Raw genomic sequence first — 15926 nt, 5'->3', positions numbered from 1 at the left:
ATTTTGGGTTGAGTGGATAGAAGAGAAGTACCACACCACTTAGTGGCATATAATTTCGGGGTTTTTTTCTAAGCAGCAGGTTCGGTAGAGCAGGAGGACGGTAATTTCTACAGTAAGCTTTCTGCTGTATGGTACCTACAAATCAAAGGCTCTGCTCTTCTGGTCCATGATAACCGACACCATGGTCCCAGGAGAACGGGCCACTCAGTCCAACCAGTTATAGGTGTGTTAATATTGGACATTTGTCACTGAGATTTTTGTAGACTTACATTAGAAAAAAAGCCTTTCTGCAAGGTGCTTTGAGGTGTTGCTAGTTGTATGAAGTGGCATATCAATGATGATGAAATTTATTTAGTGTATATAATAATAGCAATATCTGTTGGTCCTCAGATGGATGTCATCATTCAGCAAACAAAACAGTGCCGTGTGTGTTTCTGAAGGAACAAAAAACAATTCAAAGTTCATTGCTATGTTAGTTAATCCTGGATTTCACAATATTCCCTAGCAGTGAGTACATTGGAACAAAAAATTTGTAACCTTCCCAGAAAGAAGACGGTGTAAGAATCTCTGTAGAAAATAATCTTGAAAATAATCTTAGTGTTGTCACATGAGGGTGGAGCTCAGTTCAGTTAACGTTGTCCTGGTGGTGTAGCCCAATAAATATGATTTTTGGCACTGCTAATAAACAAACCCAGGCTCTTCATTGACTTGAAAATGCAGGATCTCTGGGCTTGCCCAGGTTTGTCTCGAACTGATTTTAGCTTGTTTAGCTGTGATAGCAGTGGTTTAGCAATTCCCCATTGCCTGCCCAAATGTGTTTTAGTTTAGCTCTAGTTCGTAGAATCATAGAATACTTAGGGTTGGAAGGGAACTTTAAAGCTCATCTAGTCCAACCCCCCTGCAATGAGCAGGGACATCCTTAGCTGGATCAGGTTGCTCAGAGCCCCGTCCAACCTGACCTTGAATGTCTTCAGAGATGGGGCTTCTACCACCTCTCTGGGCAGCCTGTGCCAGTGTTTCACCACCCTCACTGTAAAAAATTTCTTCCTTATATGTAATCTGAATCTAACCTCTTTTATAGTCTAAAGCCATTACTCCTTGTCCTACTGCAGCAGGCCCTGCTAAAAAGATTGACCCCATCTTTCCCATAGGCCCCTTTTAAGTACTGGAAGGCCGCTATAAGGTCTCCCCAGAGCCTTCTCCTCTCCAGGCTGAATAACCCCAACTCTCTCAGCCTTTCCTGAAAAAAGGAGGTGCTCCAGCCTCCTGATCATCTTCGTGACCTCCTCTGGACCCACTTGAGCACATTGGTGTCTTTCTTGTGCTGGAGGCCCCAGAGCTGGACACAGCTCTGCAGGTGGGGTCTCACCAGAGCAGAGCAGAGGGGGAGAATCCCCTCCCACAACCTGCTGGCCACACTTCTTTTGATGCAGCCCAGGATACGGTTGGCTTTCTGGGCTGCGAATGCACATTGCTGGGTCATATTTGTTTTTTCATCCACCAGCACCCCCAAGTCCTTCTCGGCAGGGCTGCTCTCTATCACATCATCCCCCAGCTTGTATTCATTACAAGGATCATCCTGGTCCAGGTGCAGGACCTTGCACTTGGCCTTGTTAAACCTCATGAGGTTCACATGGGCCCATTTCATCTGTAACTCCAGACTAAAATGTGGTATAGGAAAGGAGAATGTGGGATGACAGGATGATGACAAGAGGTCAAACACTCAAAACAAACCACAGTGGTCAGCAGCAGCCCCAGCAGAAGTGTAGCTTGGTTTTGTCCAGGTAAACCCAACTTTAGAGAACAGATACACTGAATAACTGGGATCCAAAAAAGTGGGCTGTATGAAGAAAATACATTTACGTAAACTCAAGGAGACCTCAGTGCTTAGGAGGAAGGGAGCCCTGAAACTTGCATAGAACTCTTCCCAACAAAAACTTTGGTACACTAATGATTCACTGTGTCATTCCCCTCCTGTCTTGCTAGCCTCCTTGAGAACGACTGATGCTGTCAACCAGAGGAGAAAGGGCAGGATGAATGTAACACTTGAGGAAGCGGTTAGGTACTAGAACAGATTTTCTGTAAAATACGTTTTTAAAAAAGATTTACATTACTGAGGCTTTCTTGCATTAATTTGGATGATGAATGTTATTGGAATTATTGGAATTTATTGGAATAGGACTAACCATAACTTAGTGTTTTTATTCGGCTGTTAAAATCTTAAGCAAACTGATAATAAATTATGGGCTCCACATATAAGTGTTTTGGACCATAATAAAATTTTAAGTTATAACACTTGAAAAGCCGAGCGCACCACATTTTGTGTTACAAACACACCATGATGTGTTGGTTATGGGTTCCATAATGCTTCTGTGTCCAGTTCAGTCTGAAAAGTTTTGTGAAAAAAGTACTGAAGCCGTTTTGCAACAATTGCATAACTTGTGTGTAGAGATTGACTGCTGTGTTGCAAGAAAATTAGGGGAGGAGATTGCAAGGACAGCCTCGGGAATTGTGGGAGTGAATACAAGTACATGCAATTTGAAGTGCAGAAAGTAGCAAGTCTGTTGCAGAGGACATCTTTACTTTCTAAAGCTTGGAAATGACACTGCTGAGCCACAGCATAGTGTTTCTGCTATGGATGGGCTGTACAACATGTAAAGGTAAGTTATTAAATGGAAATCTGTGCTTTTAACCAACGTAGCTGGTCACAATCAAGAAAAATGAACTGGGGAAAAAAAAGTAATTAAACGATAGCACTTAGTTTTTACAGAATTCCTTTCAGAAATTTGGAACGAGAGTGCTAATTTAGAACTATATATTTGAGAACATTCGCTTTGTATTTTCTTGTATGAGCTTGCTGCTTTGCCTTGTGCCTGAACTTAATGGCTCTTATAAAGTTCCTAACTTGTTACAAGCTGGAACTCACTCAAAATACATTAATTCATATAAATTCCTTTGTATTTCTATTTAGCTACTATCATTCTGAATACACACAATTAAAAATGCAGGATACCCATTTGATTTTAAGACATTATACAATTCTTAAAAAATACAGGTACTTTGTTATTTCAGTAAGGTGCCTGAAGATGCTCTTCACTGAACATAGACCTTTATTAACATGACAACCTTTATGCTCCATGATTAATCTATTTAAATCTATTCGTCATATCAAGATCCTTCTCCCCATTCTGCCTTTAAGAGTGCTTCTTGTATATACCTTACTTTTAAATATATACATACACACTATACTTTCAAAAAATGATCCAACTTCTTTCATTTTAAAATGGTGGAACTAATTTTAGGAATCTGGGACAAATGGATTTATTTGTAGAATTAAAGAAAATTGAGAAGTGTGACTGCATGTGTAAAATATTTTTTTGAGTATAATGCTGGAAAACAGAAAGTGTACTCTCAGAAACTCAGTTTACTCACATTTTTGATTAAAATGTTTTTAGTTTAGTATCTTTTCAATGCAAAGACTGTGAAGATAGTAAAGACAATGACAATTTCTTAGAGCAAGGAGGTAGCACTGTTTCTTAGCACAGCATGTTCCCAGATGGAGAGATTTAGGCCATCAGGACATTATTTGACTGCTGCATAATGCCATTATTTGCAGCTGTCGGTACTGTCCTTTGTCTGTCTGTTAACAAGAACTTGTACACGGTTTCTGCTGGAATAGCATAGAAACACCCACCCATCATTGACTTTGAAGAAATTGCTAGTAGGGATAAATCAGTATAAAAAGCAAATGGCACCATGCAGCCAAATAACAAGAATCTGTGCACAGCTTCTGCAGGAGCAGCCTGTGAAGACCCACCTCTCATTGACTTTGGAGAAATTGTTAGTGGGCATAAATCAAGATATGAGGAAAGCGACAGCGTGCAGTACAGGTGTAATCCTGGATACACTTTATCAGGATCAGAATGGGTAATATGCCATGAAAATGTCTGGGTACCTAGCCCACCACAGTGTTTGGGTAAGTGTAACTTGTATTGCTGGTTGACTTTGTACTGGTAGATAATTTAATCATTCTTAAAGTAGGAGTTTCAGAATTAGATTTACATTTCTTGCTTGATTACCAGGTCTGTAATGGACCAAAATTAATCCCTGGATTGAGTACTTCTTAGCTTCTGGACCTTGGGCTTTAGTGTCCCAAACCCATTTACACTTGATTGTGTTTTTTTATTGTGAGAAATTTGGAGCTGTTTGGAAGGTTGCAAGCAGATAAACATTTTGTCTGTACTTCCAAGAACTTGTGCAACAAGGCACAAGTATTGCAATGGCGTCAGCCTCTTTCCCCCAGTCACCACATTTGCTAAGACATCGTTTCTTGTAGTTTCCTAACTGTTCCTCATATGGGGGGAGAAGCGCTGTTGTGGTAAGCTGCTTTTCTGTCCTCAATTTCCTCCTTAGAGTACTTTGTCAGGAGTCTTATAAAATTCATTTTTAATCCTAGGTGATGGGAACACAACAAAGATAAAATTAGACTTACTCCCACCAATTTTGTTAATAAATTATTTCAAGGACTACAGTCTCCTGAAATCAGCAGCTCTTGAGATCACCACTGCTGTTTGCAAAGTCTATCAAGTTGCTTTTATACACGTGAATAAGAATATGCTTGGATGTTGTGCCATATCATTGATAAACTAATTAAAATTAAACATCCTGAAGTAATTGTGATAGAGATCGGGTGTTTATGTTGGTCTGTATTTTACTTTTTAAAATCACTGCTGCATGAGAACCAAGCTGGTTTTGCACTGTCTTTGCTGAGGAGGTGCTTTGCATGCGAAAAGCCACCAAAGAGTCATGCTTTGCCATTTTTATTTTTTCTTGTTTCGCCTAGCACCATGTAAAGTTACAAAAGACCAACTGAAAGCCCAAAACCTGCTTCTCTCCAATGGACAAAGACAGACGCTTCTGATTCAAAGTGGTCAATGGCACAAATTTATGTGCATGACAGGATTTCAACTCACAGCCTTTCCTATTAAGCAGTGTTTTAATGGGCATATCGAGCTTCCTTCATGTATCAATGGTAAGTATGCACCATATTTGAATAATTTTGATCTGCCAAATACATCATGTGTCTGACTTTGCAGTTGTTCATGTCGATGAACTGCAACTCCCTGTACTATCAGAGATGGTTTCTTCAATGAGTAGTTGGTTTTCCCACCACAAATACACTTGCTGATGGTAAGGGTATGTGTAGATCTAGTACAGAGGGGAAGTCACCAAAATTAAAGATGCATGATGTGGGACAATGTCTCCCTTCCTGTTCACTTAAACCAAAAGAAAAATTTGCAATTCAGATGCACAGTACATCTGATAAATTGTAGATACCTGTATTTGAGGAGAAAAATAAGTCCTGCAGTTACCTGTTTCTCTGCATTTCTTGTGGAAGTACTCTTTCATGCTCAGCTAGGATGTAGATGTCTGAGTTGATAAGTTGAATACAGTTGCCCCCTGAGGTTAGGAAATTGTTTCAGTCATAATTTCTTCATAAAAGATGTTTTATGAAGACTTTTTACCCTGGCTTATATTACTAGAACTCAACAGGAGATGTATCTGCCTGGTGCAAGAGTGCAGTATGCATGTGAAAGCAATTTTCAAATTGTGGGTGTAAAATAGGTTTGTAAATTTGCTCATCGGGAAGAAATCCTTGGAGAGTTATGAATGAGCCCAGCATAGGCGATGTTGAGGGAGAGATACAAGTTAACGTGTCTTCAGGTCTTCCGTGTCCAGTAGTTGAGATGCTGTGTCACCATCGCCAAGACTCTGCTACTTGTAATCATAGGACTAACCACTCAGTAAAATACCGCTCGACATCTCACCCTGTATGAACATTTGACTTCATAGAAGTTTTCTTGACCTACTGAACTGACCTGTGCTTTTTGTCTGAGTGTCCTGATGAGTCTTACTCTGGTTTGAGCAGACTGAGCACCTGGTTGCTAGTCGTTATATCCATTCCTTAAATTTCCAGACTACAAGTTCGGATCAACCAGTTCCAACCAAAGAGGAACAACTAAAAAATTACCCCTATTTCACTGATGGAATTTCAGCAAGATTGGAAATTACAAAAGTATCTTTCAAATTAAAATCCTGACTTAAGTCTGTAAGCTGTTTTTCAAGAGTTCTTCTGAAATAGTAAGATAGTGTTGTAGGAAGAACAATCTGAAGTTGACATGGCCATATCGAAAGGAGTTCTAGCAAATGTGAAGTAGTCCAGTTTCACAAGGATAAGTGTGTAAGCTGAAAATTACAATGTAATTGTAGTGCTGTATTATACATGAAACTGAAATCGATAGTACTTTCCACACAGCCATTATGTCAAGAATTGTGTACAACATGGATTTGAATTTCACTGACCCTAAGAATCATGGACATGAAGTGATGTATAAACAGAGACCAAAGTAAAATGGTATGCATGAATCCTACCACTGTCCATGACCCTTAGACTAGGATGAAGACAGCAATTTGTTTAACGTCATCAGAACTGTAATTGCACAACAACATTGTCCATGGTGTTCAAACTTCCCATGAGAAACTGTCTGACAATCTCTACAAATTAATACATTTACAATGCTGAAACTCCCTCTTTCTGACTCCCAAATGCCTTCTGAGCAGCTAAGATGACAAATCCATAATTTCTGAGGCTAGTCCTGTTTGATATCAGCCCTCTGGGTCATGGATTTTACTTTAGTTTCATTCAACTACAGCACTTAAAGACTATATTTAAATCTCAAAACCCCACACAAAGAAATGTGCATGTTGTGTCCCAGTTGAAATAAGTTTGATGTAAATTTTTGGGAAATCAATCAAGTGCCTTGAATTGACTTCAAGAAATTGCCAAACACTTGAAACTGGAAAAAAAATGTTGGCAACATTGTAGGATGTGATGTTACCACCCAGCTTCCTGGGACCTCGTCCAGAAAGAGTCCTTTAGAAATAAAGCGTAGTCAATCTCAGTGCCCACTCAGTTCTTGACCTTTCTGCTTCAAGACTGCTAATGATACTAATTAGTATGCGTTGCCTACAGTTCAGCAAAATACTGCTTGTGAGAAGTGGCAAACCAAACCTTCTTCCAGACACTGGTATACTGGGCTGATACTTGGGCCATATTCAAATAGTGGTTCCGTATCCTACTTGACTTATCACTGAACCCGGATGATTCAGGTGACACATGCATACAGCTGATTCGCCCACCTTCACTCCACAGCAGGACCAACCTGTAGTTACCTTATAGTCATCCCCCCCAGCCCTGAGCGTGTTGGTGGTGTTTTCTGAATTGGAAGTAGAATACAAAAAAACCCAACAGAAGACAGACTCTGGTTTATAAGTAATACGCGTGCCTGGCGTCTCCAAGCGTGAAGATATCATAAACTTTTTAGAATAGCATTCTTACCCTTTCTCAGTTGTTGAAACACTTCCAGTGTCAGTGCAAGACCCTAATCTTAATCACACAACCTTTGAATGATCGGTTCCTAGTTAAGTATAGTTATTTCTCCATTTAGGGCTGGCCAGCAAACCTGCCCTTGGTTGGGATAGCGTTCATAAACCAACCCAGGAGAGCTGTGAGTGAGCCCAGCATAGATCATGTTGATCTCCAGCTGTGGAGTGACCTTCTGGAAAAGATTAGTCAAATTCAGTTTGATCACCTCTAGCTCTTGCTCCAACCATTCTCTTTGCAATTGAGTTTTAATCTTCTAATTAGCATGACATCAGTAGTAGCTGTCACTCTCCTCTTACAGAAACCTGTTTCTCAGAGTGGGAGAGAAATGTAAGCTTTTCTTTGCCATAAGAAACCTCTTTTTTAACAATCTGATGCAGTTAGCGTCAGTATCCTGTGAAAATAACAACTTATGCAAGAAATATAAACATATTCTTCAAATTAACATCCAGTTTTTCTCTTTTTATTTAGAAATTGTATGCTCTCCTCCAAGAGTTCCCAATGGGAACTTTAGCCCTCTGGAAGACAGCTACTCAGTAGGTGCTGTAATCACAGTCCAGTGTAATCCCGGGTATCATTTTAAAGCACTGACTGGCAAAAGCACGGCTGAATGCACCAACAATGGCTGGGTGCCTGATCCAAGCTGTGTCCGTAAGTAACTCTCCTGAATGAAGGCTCAAGGTGTAGAGTTGTTGGAAATATCCCAGTGGAAATGCTTACAGAAAAACTTAGGAAGCCTGTGAAATGAGAGTTGCTTATTCTTGGAGTTTCTTGGTAATGTAAAGCTTAATTTCATGCTTTGGAAAAAACAGCTATAAAAACAATGGTGTAATCTACAGTTATGTTACGTTTATAAACACGGGTATTCTCTATTACTGTGTGTGGTGGGTTGACCCTGGCCAAAATGCCAGGTGCCCACCAAAGCCACTCTATCACTCCCCCTCCTTAACTGGACAGGAGAGAGGAGAGAAAGAAAAATAACAACAGGCTTGTGGGGTTGAGATAAGGATAGGGAGATCACTCAGCATTTACTGTCACGGGCAAAACAGACTCAACTGAAAGGAAATGTAATTTATTACCAATTAACTCAGAGAGGAGTAATGAGAAATAAAACCAAATCTTAAAACACCTTCCCCCCACCCATCACTCCTTTCCTGGACGTAACTTTGATCCCGATTTTCCTCCCTCCTCCCCCTCAGTGGCACAGGGGGAAAACAGGGAATGGGGGTTGGGGTCAGTTCATCACACTGTTGTTTTCTGCCACTCCTTCCTCCTCAGGGGGAGGACTCCTCACACATTTCCCCTGCTCCAATGTGGGGTCCCCCTCACGGGAGAAAGTCCTCCATGACTTCTCCAACGTGAGTCTTCCCACAGGTTCAGTCCTTCATGAACTGCTCCTATGTGGGTCTCCTCCATGGTGTACAGTCCTTCAGGAACCGACTTCTCCAGCGTGAGCCCCCCCTCACGGGGTTTCTAGCAGCAAACCTGCTCCAGCGTGGGCTTCTCTCTCTCCACGGGCCACAGGTCCTGCCAGGAGCCTGCTCCGGTGCAGGCTTCCCATGGGGTCACAGCTTCCTTCAGGTATCCACCTACTCCGGCGTGGGGGCCCTCCACGGGGTGTAGGCAGTCATCTGCTCCACCACCCATGGGCTGCAGGGGGACAGCCTGCCTCACCATGGTCTTCACCACAGGCTGCAGGGGAATCGCTGCTCCGGCGCCTGCAGCATCTCCTCCCCCTCCTTCTGCACTGACCTTGGTGTCTGCGGGATGTTTCTCTCACACATTCTCACTCCTCTCACTCGCAGCAATTACTGCTGCGCAACAACTTTTTCACTCTTTTAAATACGTTATCACAGAGGCAAAAAACGCTGTCACTGATGGGCTCGGCCTTGGCCAGCGGCGGGTCCGTCTTAAAGCTGGCTGGTATTGGCTGTATCTGACATAAGGGAAACTTCTAGCAGCTTCGTACAGAAGCCACCCCTGTAACCCCCCCGCTACCAAAACCTTGCCATGCAGATCCGTTACACTGTGTTTGTGAAAGTATGTGTTAAAGTGTGCTATAGTCAGCTCCCTGTCGGGAAGGTTTGTGATCCACTTGAGGAGTAGCATGCTGGTCAAGAGAGGAGGAGGTTTTCTCCCTGCTTTCCTCCATGTCTCTCAGAGTAGTGCCAGTGTACTGTCTGGTAGTATTTGTGGCCGGGCCTCCACTGCAATTAAACTCTTGTGGCTTTCTCTCTGATTCGGAATTTTCTTCCAGGGAAAAGTAGGAAATGTGGCCCGCCTCCAGTTATTGAAAACGGAGACCTTCTAACCTTCCCCATGCAAGAATATCCACAACATACAACTCTGGAATACAAATGCCCAAATCTCTATGTCATGGAAGGATCTCGGTATATCACCTGTACTAATGGGCAGTGGTCAAGCCCTCCAGTTTGCCTAGGTAGGTTGAAGCACGTGCTGTGTGGCCAAAGGCTGTGTGACTGCTCCTGTTGTCTTTTTCTCAGGTCCAGAGGGCCTCTGTCGTGCAGCAGCACTTGTGCTGGGGGTGCAGTGCTGGCAGGGCAGCACAGCAACGAGTCCTTCTTTTGTCCAGAGGGAGTTTCTGCTTGAAGTTGGCTTGTGTAGTCCCCTCTGCGGCCTGCTGTCTCTCGCCAGCACAATGGGTTCAGGAGGGGGGCAGTTTGGCTGAACCCCGCTGTGCGAGTGGATCTCCATCACTGTGCAGGGCTCCCGAGGTGGGGGACACTGGTGCGGTCAGCAGGCTGCGAGGGGGAAGGGTGGGTCTGGGTGCATGGCAGTGCTGGGGAAGTCCGGGGCTGCGTCCGTGACGCGGCGATGAGGAAACTCATTTAGAGAAGTGCCGAGCCAGAAGGGAAGGAGGGATCCAAAAAAAGACACGGGGAAGTTCATCGGTGCCTGGTGACTTCCCCACCCAAGCTTTGATCTTGCTCTGTGTGACTGTCAGAGTGAAAAGGCTTCTCCATAGCTCTGCGTGGGTCCCAGCCACGGTCTTTTTTCCCTTTAGCTTGGATGTGAATGTCTTTCCTCTTGCAAGTAACAGGGGGTCAGAGCATTTTTTGATGTGAAGAGCTTCTGTAGGTTGTAGGAGAAAAAAAGTTACCTGTGGCACGTCTGTATGAAGTGACGACGCTCTTCTCTTGCCTTTTTCAAGCGGCCTGTACAGCATCTGAAGAAGACATGGGCAGAAACAATATTGAGCTGAAATGGGTTGCAAAAACCAAGCTGTATTCCAGATCGGATGACTTTATTGAATTTCAGTGTAAACGAGGCTACATGGAGGACCCAGCATCTCCCCCCTTCAGAGTACAGTGTGTGGAGGGGACGTTTGAATATCCACACTGCAAGCCAGGAAGTAAGTCATGTCCACTTTGGCCACAGCTTAGGTGCTGTGTTGTTGCATTTTTAGCGCTGAAGTGGAAGGGAAAGCCTTTAGCTTTCCTGGGGAAGCAGCTGGGGAGGAGCCACGGTGTGGGAGCATCCTGTAAGCTGCAAGGGGTGAGGGTCTGTGCCCCCACGGAGCTGTTGACCGATGTACCTGAGCTGGCAAGACTGCTGGGGAAAGGGCCCTCAGGGACCCTGAGCTGGTACCAACAGTTTCAGAGCATCAGTTGTCCCGTGTGATGTCTACAGAAAAATAACAAAAGTATTTTTTGCAGAGAACTGCACCGTGCTTGGGTCAACTATGGAGAGGAACAATATTAGACTACGGTCATCAAGCCGTACGAGCACTGGGACCTATAGCACCGGGGATTATATTTTATTTGAATGCAAGTGGTGGTACCACCAAGATTCACACCCTGAGAAATTTAGAGCTACGTGCATGGATGGAGAGATTGAGTATCCTAGGTGTGCATGTAAGTGCTCGGTGCCGAGGACATGGGAGGGCTGTAGGAGGCAGCTTTGCTGAAACTGCCTCTCCACTGCTCTGAGGAACCGCTGCGGTGTGTCAGGCTTGGTCTTCACGCCTTTTCCCTGTTTCTCTCTTCACGCTGCAGGATGTTTGGCTAAACGGAAATGGCATGAAGCGGCCCAGCTGTGGAAATGAAAGATCCCTCAACCAACCAAGTGATTTGAGCTCCATTGTTCCTGGCGTTTCCCATTTTGATGTGCTTTGTTTGCGGCTTAGCCAACGTTCTGTCTTCGAATTTGTTGTTGTTGTTCTTTTTGTTCTTGGATGGTTTTATTCACATCTTAGCCATTTTTTGTAAATATATTTGCATTTTGTAAATGTGTTTACATTTTATCCATCCGAACGTGCTTGCGTTTTATCTATTCTATATTGATCTCACTGTTATTTTTATTAACCTTTGTGTCCTGAAATAGGCTGGCTTTGGTGGCATACTGAGACAGGAATTAAAGCCCGCAGGTAGTTTGATCATCTGCAAGTAGAGTGTGTTTGGCCTTGTGTGCTCCTAGCTGCTTCTCTGTGCCCTTGCCTGGAAACTCCCCTGGGGTCACGGCAGAGATGAGTGTCATGACCTCCTGAGCAGGAAGAGCACGTGAGTGGAGCCTCCTTTAAATGAGTCAAGGAAGTCCCTAGACAACTCAGACCCAGCTGTTGTGGGGGACTTGAGCCTCACTGACATTTGCTGGAGGGGCGAGATGTTGGGATGGGGCTTTCTGAATGGAGGAAGGGATGACTTCTTGGTCAAAGTCCTGGAATGTTTTTGTTGTTACCACTGACTGGTAATTAATTACCTGTAAACTAGGGAAGAAGTGGACCACACCGTCTAAATGTGAATGTACAGCCTTTGATTTGCTTTCACTCTAGAGACTCTATTTCATTTTATAATATAATAAAAAGGGCATTTGGAAATCCTGATCAGACAATAGTTTTGTGGTTGAATTGCACTTAGTGTAGATGCTGCAAACAATTTTTTTAGACTGTTCAGAAGACTGAGACAGAATATGTTTTAGTTCATTCACAAAAGAACTCTTGTAACATTTACACAATCATTATGCAATGCTTGTCTGAGAAAGGGACTCTGACCAGTCGAGTGCTTGAGACGATACTGAGGTATGCAAATGACAGGCTGCACCTTTCTGTCCCTGAGTACAAGCATTCACTGAATCACAGTTTGGACCTCTAGAGGTCATCAGCCTTCCTCCTCAGGCCGAGTGACCTGGAGCAGGCTGTCCAGGACCATGCCAAGAGAGCTTTTGAGTATCTTGAGGGATGGAGACTCCACAGCCTCTCTGGGCCACCTGTGCCAGTGCTCGATCACCCCCACAGTGAAAAAGTATTTCCTGAAATTCAGAAGGATTCTCCTGTGTTTCGGCTGGGCACCACTGAAAAGAGCCTGTCTCTATCTTCTCTGCACCCTCCATTCAGGTATTTATATATATCATATATACATTTATGTTTGGGTGTATATACATTAAATGCTTGGACACAGAATTCTCCCTGTTGTTATTTGTCGGTTTTAGATAGTTTCTCCCTCTCCGTCCCTCGCATTTTTCTCTCTCCTCCATGTTTCTCTTTCCCCCCTCTGTTTCTCTCCACTGCCAGGTCTGTCCTACAGATGTTCATGTGAGTTTTTCCACGAGATATTTTTTCCCCCACGCGTTTTCCCATGTGAGTTTACCCTCGCTCCACGTGCGTTTATTCCTTGTGAGCTTTTCCCCACATGAGTTTTTCCCCACACGCTTTTATTCCGCACAAGTTTTTCCCACATAAGTTTCTTCCACATGAGTTGTTTTTTTTCCCCACAGGAGTTGTTTTTCCTGATGCAAGTTTTTTCCCACATGCCAGAAAAAGGCTTTCCAACACAGCTTTATGTTAAAATTTAAAAAATAAAATAAAATAAAAATGCTTTGAATCAATTTGCATACAACCAGTGAATAGACAGTCAACATCCCCCCCCCCCTTCCCCCCATCCTTCCCAATCCTGCCTGCTTTATGCAGCTAACTAGATCAACTTCCTGTTGCTGCAGCTACTGTTCAACTTAAGGGTTATATCTTTAAGTAATTCTTTTAATTAATATTCTTTGACAGATGAACTGTGATTCTGAGGCCTGAAATTCAGGAATTGTTAATACCTTTCAGGAACAGATTTAAAAAATTCATCTTTGTGACCCACATAACCTAAATATAGCTTAAGCATCATGACAGCTAAATGAAGAAAAAAACCCAAACTTTGAAACAGAATATACTAATCTGGTAATAGCAAATATCATACCTGAAGATGGGCCTGCAGCAGCCTGTGGAGCACATTTTTGAAGGGAATTGGCTTCTTGCATATGAGGATATTGAAGGAAGGGCCCCCTCAGTGAAAAGTGCTGAACTTCCCAAAGCTTCTACCTGTTTGGCATTGCTGTTTGCATTCGTATCATATCCGGTAGAGTGCATTTGAATAGCAAAGTCTTCTCATCACTTCCTTGTCATTTTTCCACAGATGCTGTTGGTTAATACACCCCAATGAATGTACCTTCAAATCTACTCCTCTATAAGCAGGTGAAATAGGAATTTAAACCACAGATCCCAGTTGTTGAATTACTTCATGCAGCATAAAAAGGATGTTAGTACTGATGAATTGTCCACTACAGTTAGCTAAAATATTTTCACTGATTTTTTTGTAACTGAAATTTTCCTGATTTGTATACCTTTCTCTTCTGTCTATATTCCTGATAATACAGTTCACTTTATGTTACTAGCTGGGACTTTTGCTCCTTACAATCACGTGGAGTTAGCTTTTTTTTTTTTTCAGCTCTCTTCCTAAAATTTTTTGGCATGAGCTTGGCCTTTTTACTTCAATTAGTATCATGAGCATGATGATTTTACACTTACACAGCATGCAAGTAGTTTGAAAATTGTGAAGTGTATTGTTCTGAAGTATCAAGTTATATATTTTCTGTAGATTGTTAGTTTTAATTTTTAAATGTAGAAAGTTACATTCCAAACAATGTAACTGCTTCTGATGTGGAGAAAATTTAATAGCTAGCAAAATGCCATGCCAAGTCAGCTTTTGTTTTGTCTGAGAAAATCATCTTGTTTCGATGTCTTTGCTGTTATTATTTAATACAGCATAGTTTTCAGCTTAAAAATTATCTACTTTTGGATTTTGTACAAAATTTCTATTAATTTTTACTTTCAAAATAGTTTTGCTATATTATAAAAGAGGTCTGCATATTTTTAAGTTCATTTGTGTGGCCAAATGAGTATAAAAAAGAAGTCTAGCCTATGTAATGAAAGGTTCAAGTCTTTAGAAAGATTTCTTACTAGAGAAGGATTCAAGGCTCTATAATCAAATGAAAGAATAAGCAGAGAAAAAAAGTTCTTCAGTCAAGGTAGTTGCTGAATTTCCAATGATACAGCAGGTAAAGGAAAGTAGATTCAAAGTAACTGTTACTAGACGGAAAACATTTTTCATACACTTCAGTCAAAATCCTCTGGACTCCTGCAGAGGACTTCACCGTTCAAAACGGAGTGGTAATCAAATACCCCTGTACATGAGAAGCCTGGGAGCAGAATCCGTGAAAGGTTTTGTGCAGCAGGTATATAGAAACCTAAGAGGAATATGCATTAGAATAGAGTAAATATTGTGAGGGGGGTAAGATGATAAGATTGGGTCCGGGAGGAGTGCAGACAAAACCTGATGAATAGTCTGTTTTACCTAGTACAGACTGGATAGCAGTTCTGCTCTGGCTACTTCATTGTGGAGTTCTAGTTTAATTCTTCAAGTATCATGGCTATGAATCCTGTTTACTTCAGATGCATTCAAGGAACCTGAGTTTGTATTCCCTGCTGATGGATTGCTGTTAGGTGTGGAGAAGGGAACGTGACTCTAGAATTTCACTCCAAAGTTAGGTGGTAAAATCGCTGGATAGTGAAAGAACAAGGAAACAAACTTGAATTATAACTTCATCTTTGCTTATTCAGCTTTGCATTCAGAATTATTATTTATTGATTTAGTAAATCTGCAATCAAAATCTATAGCCACACCCTTCAAAGCTCTGTTTGCTGGGAAAATAAAAAAGGAAAAGAAAAAGTATTTGGTCAGCGTACTTTCTCTTAGTTTCATTATCTCGGTACAGAACAGGATGGAAATACATGGGATGGAAACACATGGGTAAAGAAAAGAGGCATAGAGTTTATCTTAGCTTTTGGAGTAGTGTTTCCTTTTGTAGTGAAGGCTGAGCTCTGGCGCTTAACTCTAGTTTGAGATTGGTGTATAACTGATTTCCCTAAAGCAATCTCTGAAGATAGACTACATTCAGTGAAGTGGTATTTAAAATGTTACCATAGTATACGCCTTCTGGACAGGAGCTAGAGATGTCTGCCAACTGCTTAGGCATGAATATACGTCTTAGCGAATCTGTCTTAACAGCACTTGCTGGATGACTGGGGGCTTTGTTTTTGCTTATTATCCACGTCCAGGGTTGCTAGCAAGGGACTAAAGGATTACAGGAGCTACAGTAATGGTGGATTGTCATGAAGAAGGCTGGTATTATCTTTATTAAG

At 42.2% G+C, this 15926-nt stretch overlaps 1 protein-coding gene across 1 annotated transcript; it reads left to right on the top strand.

Annotated features, from left to right (window-relative positions):
• The first annotated feature begins 2539 nt into the window (after window positions 1–2539).
• On the top strand, window positions 2540–12263 carry LOC147415901 (complement factor H-related protein 3-like). The gene is made up of 8 exons (XM_086463092.1): window positions 2540–2660; window positions 3788–3976; window positions 4844–5032; window positions 7916–8095; window positions 9702–9884; window positions 10617–10817; window positions 11122–11319; window positions 11461–12263. Coding segments are annotated over exons 1-8 (1203 nt in total). The 5' UTR covers window positions 2540–2599; the 3' UTR covers window positions 11463–12263.
• The last annotated feature ends 3663 nt before the right edge of the window (window positions 12264–15926 follow it).

The sequence above is a fragment of the Leptosomus discolor genome, chromosome 3 (assembly GCF_034619465.1).
Source record: "Leptosomus discolor isolate bLepDis1 chromosome 3, bLepDis1.hap2, whole genome shotgun sequence".
In the NCBI taxonomy this organism is placed as follows: Eukaryota; Metazoa; Chordata; class Aves; order Leptosomiformes; family Leptosomidae; genus Leptosomus; species Leptosomus discolor.
Note: the sequence above shows the minus strand (reverse complement) of the source record. Positions and strands in the feature narration are given on the sequence as shown.

Coding starts and splice junctions, on each gene's coding strand:
- LOC147415901 (XM_086463092.1), top strand. CDS start 2,600: ATGACACTGCTGAGCCACAGCATAGTGTTTCTGCTATGGATGGGCTGT. Junction 8,096..9,701: donor GCCTGATCCAAGCTGTGTCC/GTAAGTAACTCT, acceptor ATTTTCTTCCAG/GGAAAAGTAGGAAATGTGGC. Junction 9,885..10,616: donor AAGCCCTCCAGTTTGCCTAG/GTAGGTTGAAGC, acceptor GCCTTTTTCAAG/CGGCCTGTACAGCATCTGAA.